Below are 10,180 nucleotides of genomic sequence, written 5' to 3'. Positions count from 1 at the left end.
GCACGTTTAACAGGCATCACCATCACCGGTCCTGGCTGTCGGCCTCAGTAGGTGCAGGGAAGTGCAAAGGGCTTCTGGAGGCTGAGCCCCTGGGCAATGTGTCCCCAGGCTGGTTATCCTGGCCTGCTGCGTGTCCCCAGGCTAGGTGCAGGGAAGTGCAAAGGGCTTCTGGAGGCTGAGCCCCTGGGTGGCGGGCCCCCAGGCTGGTTATCCTGGCCTGCTGCTGGCGAGGAGGGCCGGCGGCTGCTTCCAGAGCTGTCCATTTAGCGTGCTCAGCTGGAGGACCCAGCTGTGGGCAGATCCCACATCACCTGGGGACTCATCCATGGCAGGAATCTTAATGGCAAATCTGGAGAAGCACCTGTTTATCTTCCGCTGCTGTTTATCTCAGTCTCCTCCGGCTGTTTTCTGGATTCAGCCTGGCGTATGATTCACGGGGAGCCATGAATTTTGCATGTGCTATTGACATTTCTCTGTGTTTCGGTCAGCTTTCTTCTAGAGAACGACAGAACTCGACACACACGGACAAAGCCATCTGAGAGTATAGTAGGAGCATTGTTGATTCACTTATAAAAGACCACGCTGAGAATATCTCAAACTGCCCTTATTTCTGTCCTTCTGTGCCTTTTAAGACGGTGACCTACTCCCTTTGTAGCCAGAGGGACAAGTGGTCTCTTTGGAAGACCCTAAAGTGCCTCCCAGGGGTTTTAGAGGTCAGAGTTACCAGGATCAGAGCTTTTCTGAGCTGGCTGGTGTAGCAACATTTTACGTGGTGCAGGACACAGGGAAGGCAACAGCTCCCTTTGCTCTCAAGTTATTTTTTCCCTTGCCACTTTATCCCTTTGCTCTGTTTTCCCTGGGAGTACCTGGCTATCTTCCCCCGTCCCTCCCTTGAGCGCTCTGGTTTTGCTTTAAGAGTTACAGCACCATTGATTGTATTGGCTGTCTGGAAAATGGTGTGCTGCTTGCTGTCTGTGGGCTCCCTGCTGCTAAATGCTGCCGGTGGGACTCCAGAGCATTTAGATCAATCGATAGGGCTATCATGGCCTTATTTTCCACACTGTCCCCATCCCGGGGATGTGTGTACCAATTGGAGAGAGCACACGAGCCCTGGGGTTATTGATTACAGAGTGTGGATCCGCACGCTGGCTGCATCCGTGCTACAGATGTGGGTGTTTGGGTGGGGGAGAAGGTACCTGTGCACGGGGAGTGTCTGCCCAGCAGTGCCAGCAGCTCCCCCGGCACGCCGTGCGTGCACCGAGAGAGCACGGGTCTGGGTTGTAGAAGGAGGTGTTGTTAATTCCTCCCCATTTGTGGGTAAATTCCTTTGTCAGGAGGGAGTGGGTGCTGCAAAGCAGCCTGAAATGAAGTAGGATGCTGCTGGGATTTCCCATGTGCATGGGAACTCAGTCCTGTGCTGGCCGCCGGCGCTCAGCGCGGGTGCTGCAGACCCGGCTGCGGTGTGGCGAGCGCCATGGTTGATGCTGGGGCCAGCTGGCCTCCCTGGGCACTCGCATGGCAACCCCTCTGGGAAGTCTCAGGCAGGAGGTGTGATGCCAGTTAAAGACATACTGAGCTGTGCAGAGACCCACAGCCTACGAACCTCCCGTGATGTCCTGACTGCACTGTGCTTTGGAAAAAAACATTTTCACTGAATGTACAGCCTGCAATAGAACCTCTTCACCAGGTTATAAATGAGATGGTGGACCTATTCTGGGCCCTCGGTTATCTCATGGCAAAAAATTCCCAGGAATAGTCTGCAGTTGTTGCTAACAGATGGTCTAAATAATTTCTCTGGGAAGGAAAGTGTCCACTGATGCCATCACATTTTTCCTCTAGATCCCATCTAATGCCGAGGCTGAAAGAATCGCGCTCCCACGAGTCTTTGCTCAGTCCCAGTAGTGCTGTCGAGGCTCTGGATCTCAGCATGGAGGAAGAAGTGGTCATCAAGCCAGTGCACAGTAGCATCCTGGGACAAGACTATTGCTTTGAGGTAAGGAGCCTTTCTGTCCATCCCGCGGGCCGTTCCTGGCACGTGACGGGGCTTGCTGGGAAGCCAGCTGTGGGGTTGGAATAAAACGTTGGGATAAAGCATTTCTGCTCCGCATTGCTACACAGAGACGGTTTCAGAGGCTGAAAATTACTCCCAACTTTCCAAGGAGGATCATATCCACAGACTGGGACCAGTCAGCTCTTTGCCTTGTATCAGTTGCCGTGGCAGAGCTTGTGCAGGGGCAGGTGCTGAACTAGTTAAGGCTCTGCATTAGCAGAGTGTGAATTTGTAGTTTATGTTCATACAGGTATCGGGAAGTGCTCAATGTTCACAAAGACGTACATGCTCACAGAGCTAGCCTGCTGCTGTCAGTGGGACTTTGTCTAGAAAACTGAAGCTTCACTTGTTTGGGTAAATGGAAAAATCTGTATTTCAGGTTTATTAACATCTGTTCTGGCACATGGTTAGGTCTGTACTTAGCAGGAGGTGGTAGGACATGTACAAACCAGTCTGTAGTTGGATAATTCAATGTGGGATGTCTTGGGAATCATTTGTCCTGCATCATGGATGGCAAAGTAGTATTGCTTATGGCAGTGGCTGGATATTGAACTGGGAAGTGGTTTTCTTACAGCAATAAGGTGGTCGGTACTTGCGTTTCTGTGAAGAGAAGGTAGCCTGTTTGTAGCTGGGCATAGACGAGCAGATAGGCTGTGTGTCCTTGGCTGGATCATACTGTGGGGAGGTGATGGGACTGCAGGCTTTTCTTGGATGGGCAGTGCCAGGCGAAGACAGCCTTGGGGTGTGCAGGAGAAGTTGGACTAGAGAGGTGAAGATTTTTTTTTTCTTTACTAAAATTAGCACACTTGGAAAGAAGTGAGTTAAAAGATCCATTTCTTAAAATATAAGCAGGTAACACAAAAACAGTCTTACAAAAAATAGCCCCAGACAGAAACTCTGAAGTGGGCTGAGGTATAAATTTTCCAGTGCTGTTCATTCTCTCTAGAATTGAGCAAGTGCAGCAGGTCAGGAGGAGAACAGTTTTGTAAATTATATGGCCTCTATTACATTCCACTCAAGAAAGATAAAATGAAGCTAGATGGAAAATAGATGTGACATCCATAATATAAGAGTTGTTTACCAATTCTGTTGGGCGCACAAGAGCAGAGGAAGGGATATGAACAGTACTTGTGAAAGTTGACTGAGAGGGAAATTACACAAGTCATGCGCTCATAAGGAGGAAGAAAATTTAATTTTAAGTGAGTTGGATAAAGAAGAGAATACAGAAAAAAAAAATGTTAATTGCTGTTCTGCAAATCCCGTAGAGGAAAGGAAGAATGCCAGAAAACAAAAGGGACATTGATCTGTAACTGACGGTTACTCATCAGCAAGCTCCAGCGGGAAGGGCTGAGGTGAGAGCTAAATGGCATATTGTGTTAATGCCTTGGTCCTGCATCTCCAGAGAGCCTCTTCAGAGTCGGAGTGAGGTCAGCACTGTGCAGAGTGTGTGGATCTCCCAAGATCGCTGGCGGGTAGCAGGCAGGGACCTTGGTCTGCCCTGCGTGTGGGGATTGCTGATGGAAGCAACAGGGGAGCGTTGCCTCGGGCAGCACAAGGCCAGCGGGGAGAGCCTGGGTGAGCGGCGTGGGCCGGGGGGCTGCTGCTGGCCCCTCCAGCCCCCCACCTGCATTGGCATGGGCAGCTTCATCACACGGTTCTTCATGTCAGGCCATAGTGAAAGCTGAGCGACGGAAGCACATGCGCGTCTTCTCCTCCTCAGTCCTTGAATGTCGTCCTCAGTTATTCCGTGTCCTGAGGGTCCCATCCATGGCCTGTGATCGCAAGTCCTTCAGCGTTGCTTTTTCTGGAAGTACAGGCAGGGCTTGGCAAAGGCTGCTCCACCTTCCGCTGGAAGCGAAGAGCAGTAAAACCTTAGTGGTTCCTGTGGCCTGGAATTTGGAAAGCTCCGGCTGAAGTCTGCAGGAGGCTGAAAGGAAAACTGAAGCTGATGGCCAAGAGCCAGGACACTGCTGTGTGTGGGAACACTGAGGAGTGAGAAGCTCAGCTGATGCCCTGGAAAAGGAGCCCTGGCTAAGAAATGTCAAGTGAGAAGCTACTGCTGGAGTCTCGGAGACATGGGGAACCAGGACATTCTCCGCACAGCGGGTTGGGAAGGTGCTGCGGGTCGGTAATGGGGCCTTGTCCCTGCACTTTGAGGCTGTTGTGGATCTGTTCTCAAGGGAGATCTGTCAGGATGGGCCAAGTTTGCTCTCTCAAATTGAGAAGTGAAGAACTTATGTTGTTCTTAACCACCTCCTCCTTGCAGTGGGATGGTTGGGCAGCGCTTGGGAAGCTGCTTCCATCACCAGCTGGCTGGCTGTCCTCACCCAGGATGTCCGTGCTGGGTGGGCCAGGCTGGCTCAGCGTGCGCTCTCTGGGGTCTCTCACCAGCAGCAGCGTGCAGTGGCTTTTCCAGAAGCTGCCCAGCACGGGCAGCACGAGGTATGGACAGACCCGTCTTCGAGCCGCAGCAGCAGCCCCGTGGCTTGGAGAATGAGACTGCAGGATTGGGCATGGCTGCGGATGGAGCTGCGCTGGAGAGAGCAGGATCAGGGAACTGGCAGTGCACCCGAACGGAGACAAAAGCGAGAGGTGCCAAAGCCATCTGCAGTGGAAAAAACCCAAGTGGCTCGCTTGGGGGGAGCTGGCTGTCGGAAGGTGCAGTGCAATTGTTTCTCTCCCTTTGCTGGGCTGACCTGCAGGAAGACGTGCCGTGGCTGCCTGCTCAGCTCTGTTCCCCTCAGCACGGCTCTGCCGGGGGTCAGCACAGTCAGCCCAAATGCAGTGCTTTTTCTGCTTATTTAGTTCTGTGAAACTTGCTTTTTTCTGACTTGCTGAGTACTTGGCAGTCAGTATTTACCTATTTTCTTTATTGATTTTTTTTTTTTTTAAAAGTTACTCAACATCATTTTCTTTCTCCCTATAAGACCCCCCCAGTCAGCACAATCATCTAGTGCTGCTGCATATGCTGTGTGTGCTAAATATACAGCAGGCATCTAGTCCAGACTCGGAGTCTATTCCTGGCTTTCCTGTCTGTGGGGTCCTGGTGCCGTTGGCCAGGCTGGGAGTTAGCACCGAGGGGCTCTGTCACTGCCTTGGCAGACCAGAGTCTTGTCCTGTGGCACCGCTTGTGCCTGGGCTGTTGCAGGACGTAGCTGCGGGATGCGGAGCAGGAGAAAGAAAAACTGTAGTTGCTCCAACGCAACTGAATCCGTGTTGCCTCGTCCTGGCCTTGCCAGAGCAAGGGAGAATGCAGTGGAGCTAAATTTCTCTCTTCTAGGTTTAGTCCAGCTGGGCGAGCGTTGGCTGCTGCTGCGTAGCCCTGCACAGCTCGCTTTGCCCTTGGGGGGCTTCTCCAGCTTGAGCCCCAGCTACGTCCTCGTGAAGTCTTTGGAGCACTTGGAGCGAAGCAGCTTCAGTAACTCAGTCATCATCTGCTGTTGCTCCAGCGAGATCCCTTTGAGGAAGCTGTGCTGTACTGAAGATGCTCCTAAAATGGCAAGATTTTATCTGGCTTAAGGGCTCACCCATCCGAGGACTGTGAATAATGAATGCGAATAAGTAACATTTCATAAATTAATGAGTTTTATTAATTGAGTTTATCCTCTACATTAATAGTATTCTAGCATATCCAAAATCTTGATGAGACCAGAACACTCTCTTTACCAAGATAATTAATATCTCGTGGAGATCATTAATGCCATATGATGTTTAGGTCAGGGCACAGGGCTGGGATGTTATTGCAGGTCTGAGAAAAATGACATTTTTGGTCACACGTGGTAGATACGACCTTCAACTCCCATCAGATCAGGAGGGCTTCATGTCTGAAGAAGGAAGGAAGATTTTCTCCTTTTCTCACTCAGTGTGACAGTTACAGGTTTGTTAGGTTTTGAGTGATCAGTTAATTGGTGATTGTTTTGGAACTCAATCATAGATTTCACCATGATAACTCAATGATAATATGTTGACTTAGGTGTGGCAAGAAAAGCCATTAGATACTCATCCTAACAGATAGCTGCTAAAAACCTGACATTTAATTAACAGATGCAATAGGACAGCTAAATTGCATGCTTATTTATTTGGATATGAATCCTCTAGGCAGCTGTGGGATCCATGTATGTCACCAAGGAGAACTTCTCTTTAAGAGCATCTTTCACCAACAGTCACAGAAGTCATAATCCTTTTTTATAGCAGAGCTTCCAAGTTCCCTACCCAGTTTTCTAGATCCGAGAACATTGGTTTCAGCTGCATTTGTACACCAAACTCCCATCAACACAAAGGAGCTGTACAAAAAGCGAGGTGAGAAATGGCCTTTGGGGCAATGGACTGATGGATGGTGTCATTTACTGGAAGGCAAAAGCGAGGTGAGAAATGGCCTTTGAGGCAATGGACTGATGGTGTCATTTACTGGAAGGTGTATTTGACCTATTTCACCTTCATGAACTGGTTTTTAAGCAGTCAGCGGGACTGAACTGTGAACTTCAGGCAGAATGTCAGCGGGAGGGCTTTTCCCCATGTGAGATACGGAAACCTGCCGGGACACCTGCGGGGCACTGTGGCTGTACCCGTAGCGTCAGGACTTTGATGTTTTGGACTTGAACGTGGCTGATGTTGAGTCTTTTGCAGCCGAATCAGCTGGGCCAGCTAAGACAGGGCTCAAGTTCTGAGTTGTTAAATTCTTGTCCGAAGAACAGTTTTGAAGCCTTAGGAATTCGCATTGATGGAGCGACTAGGGAGCTGTCGGGAGCAATGCCCGTTCGCTGTGCATCTCCTGTGTTACTTCACTGTGAGTTCTGTTCTCAAAAGCCGTTGCTAAGTGGTACCCGTGGGGTCTCTGTATTTGTAATTCAGGGTGCAGACGGTGCAGCGCCCTGTCAGCAGCAATGCAGCCCTGCGCTGCTTCTCTTCAGGTGTCGTTACCAGTCGGGTGTGTGGCTGTGCTCGGCATGGATGCTGCTGCAGGAGCTCTGACTGGGAAAAGGATGAAGATGCAAAGCTGCCATGCCCTCCGGCAGAGCAAGGCATAGAGATCACACGCTGTGGGCACGGTCTTGTAAGTGATGCGTCTCCTGTGCAGGAGTCTGTTTGTGGTGGTTCAGGGACGGAGGTTCACGTGAACATCTGCAGCAGCAAACAGGAGACGAAGCAGGCCAGATTTCTGATGGGGAAACTGTGAAGAAGCTGAAAATACTCTAAAGTGTGAAAGGATGCTGAAAAGATCATACTGCTGTGCCTGCTAATATGGAGTCTTCTTTTCTTTCTTGGAAGCAGAAGATAACTTGTGCTCATAAGTTTTACAGAACAGAGGATGAAAGTGTGTGAGGACAGGGAAGAGTGTGTGCCTGCAGGAGAGAGCTTCCAGGGTATCAAGGCTTGGAAGATTTCTTGCATTTGCTGTGTAAAGACAGGATAGGCCTCTTGTCATTTTGTCCTGGTCAGAAGATGTCGGTGCTCAAAGGAAGGGATGTGTTCAGCTCATCACTGAGGTTAGCGAGTGCCGGATCTTAGCAAGTGCCACCTCTGCTGTAAGAACAGGTTAGGCTTCTGGGAGATACATGAAATTAAAGGAGATTGTGTCTCCCAGAGCAGATAACCCAGTATGCTGTGTGTAAACACAAACACTGTGAGGTGATAAAGTTCTCAGAAATAATTCTGCAGCTCGAGATTGGCAGAAATGAAGCTCAGAGGGGGGTTATTTAAAGGACTGGCCAGGTCTGCCTGCAAGCAGAGATGTACATGAAGAATGTTGCTGGACATCCATAAAGGCAGTGAGTGCGGAGAAGGGCAGAGCAGCGGAGGGGGGCTCTGTGGGCCGTGCAGAGTTGGGGTGCCATAGTCATGGTCTGTCTGCTTGCCGGCTGGGCCTGGAGGAGCCAACGGCTTGAGGGACACGTCTGTGTGAGAAGGTGCAGAGAACTATTGGCTTTGTAGACCTTGGCACAGCAGTTGATGCCAGGGAAGCTTGGTGTGGTGGGTAGGAAGAAGTGTGTGGTGCCTGTCATCCTGGGGCTGCCGGACTGTGGCTGCTTTGGTGGGCTCCCAACGGGCTTGAGTTTCCGTGTGGTCACAGGGATGTGGTAAGGAATAAAGGGCGTGTGCATGTTGCTAAGTGGTACTGAAAATGTCACTGCTGTGAGTGTGCTGCTTCAAAACCTGGCTGTGAAATCCCAACGGCCAGAGAAAGTCACACAAATAATGCGGAAAGATCCCTTGGAGCGATGCTGGAAGCACGAGACGGGAGAGGAGGGCTCAGCAGCCGTCTCCAGGTCCGGGAGCTCCAGCCTGGGGAGCCAGGGCAGTGAGGACGCGAGTGCCTCCAGCCAGGCTGTGGGCTCGTACTGCTGCCAGGAGGGGGGTGTATGTTCTTGCCCCCATGTTCGTCACAGCCTGGTCCTCAGAAGCAACAGGAGGTGAAGGGGGAAGGTATGAAGCCAGCCTTTCCCAGCCTGAAAACAAGGAATGGGTTGTTATTGTCGCAGGCTTTGGGCTGAATCTGGAGGATTGCCAACTGGTTGCAATTTATCTTCAGTTCATCTAAGGATTTACACTCTCCCGGTTCTGGAACTTGGTGGTTTAAAGTGTCGCATGCATGGGGCCCATTATCTAGTGTTTTCTGGTGTGGAAGAGGAGAAGTAATTGGAATTTGCTTCCATGATTATTTCTGTGACAGAGAGAGTTGCCCTGTTTTTCTGCTAGCCTTAGGGGCTGTTGCTTCATGCTTGGGTAAAGCTGTTTATTTAAAAAAAAAATAAAAATCCACTAGCATCTTTCCTGACTCCCCCTCTCCCCCCAAATCACAGTCTGCAGTGTGCTGGTCAAGACATAATCCTGTTCCTTTCCCTGTAGGTGACGACTTCATCAGGAAGTAAGTGCTTCTCGTGTCGTTCTGCAGCAGAGCGAGATAAATGGATGGAAAACCTGCGGCGTGCCGTGCACCCAAATAAGGTAGTGGCTTTGAGGAATTGCCTCTGCTAGAGTTCAGTTCTTCGTTACTACGTTTTGTAGCCCGGTGCATAGTAGCAGCAGGGGACGTATTGTCATTTTAGTGAGTAAGTGTAACTGTGGGTCAGCCTTTTTCCATATTGCTTTCTTCCATAATTATATTTACAGGCAAGTGCCAATTATTTCTTCCTCTCTTTTCTCAGCACATGCTGCTTCAGCTGTTGCTGAGAATTGATCGGACCCGAGGAATCTTCAGTCTTGCTCTGTTACTGATGATACTTGCCACTTATGTAGGACTTTCCATCTCCCAGAAGCCCTGGGACAGATGTGAGGGTGCTGTCAGCAAAGTTACAAGACTGAATAGTCAGAAGAGCTGACCTATCACACTTCCTGGCTCTGAGAGTACTTGCAGGTTCTGCTTTAGTGATGGAGAAACTCGGATGCCTGTCACAGCGAGTTCTCTGAGGTGATAGTGGCCAGGCTGGATGTGGCTTTGAGCAACCTGGTCTAGTGCAAGGTGTCCCTGCCCATGGCAGGGGGTTGGAACTAGATGATCTTTAAGGTCCCTTCCCACCCAAACCATTCTATGATTCTATGATAGTGGAACGTAGCTTTTCCTTCTCAAGTCGGTTGAGGTGGCAAAGTCATCCCCCTGGGATCGGCAGAAACAAATCCTTCTCTTCACCAGAGCACAGGGACACCCAGTATGTGGTTTCATGGTCCACTAAGGATAAGTACATCCTAAAATAAAATCCACAGCTGCTTCTCCTGCTCTGCACTGGCGTTAGCTAACAGAGATTGATCAGGACTAATCAGCTTCAGGATTTCACAACTGATGAGCTCAATCAACAAGTCTTCTGCTGCTGATCAGAGAAGACACACATCATGGGACCCTGTGAATTCTTTCCTGGCGTCAGAGCCGCGTAGCTGTGCATACAAGTTAGGGTTGCTAAAGGAGCCCTCTGTGTCGGAGTTTATTGTTCCCAGCGCAGTGCCAAATGTCAGTATAAAAGGTTTCCTTTGATATCAGAACGGGAGCAGTGGAGGGGAGAGGTGGGCTCTGCCTCCAGCAGCATGATTCTGTGCGTGGAGTTCAGCGGCTCTGGTGCTTTCCGAGTAGAGCAGCCTGGTAGTGATGATCCAAGAGCTGTGTAAGGTGTGCGTGGTCACACTTACCACGAGAAAAGT

The 10,180-nt window shown here is 50.2% G+C and overlaps 1 protein-coding gene across 1 annotated transcript in view; it reads left to right on the top strand.

Moving 5' to 3' along the window:
* Window positions 1-1,843: 1,843 nt before the first annotated feature.
* DAB2IP (DAB2 interacting protein) overlaps window positions 1,844-10,180 on the top strand; it is a gene marked incomplete at its 3' end in the record, with an annotated part of 32,068 nt that continues 23,731 nt past the window's right edge. Inside the window, exons 1-2 of the mRNA XM_010155230.1 lie at window positions 1,844-1,993; window positions 8,897-8,995. Coding sequence (XP_010153532.1) covers window positions 1,850-1,993; window positions 8,897-8,995 — 243 coding nt within the window. The remainder of the gene's footprint in view (window positions 1,994-8,896; window positions 8,996-10,180) is intronic.

The sequence above is a fragment of the Eurypyga helias genome, unplaced genomic scaffold (genome assembly GCF_000690775.1).
Source record: "Eurypyga helias isolate BGI_N326 unplaced genomic scaffold, ASM69077v1 scaffold9727, whole genome shotgun sequence".
In the NCBI taxonomy this organism is placed as follows: domain Eukaryota; kingdom Metazoa; phylum Chordata; class Aves; order Eurypygiformes; family Eurypygidae; genus Eurypyga; species Eurypyga helias.
The sequence above is the reverse complement of the archived record's forward strand: the minus strand, read 5'-3'. Positions and strand labels throughout refer to the sequence as shown.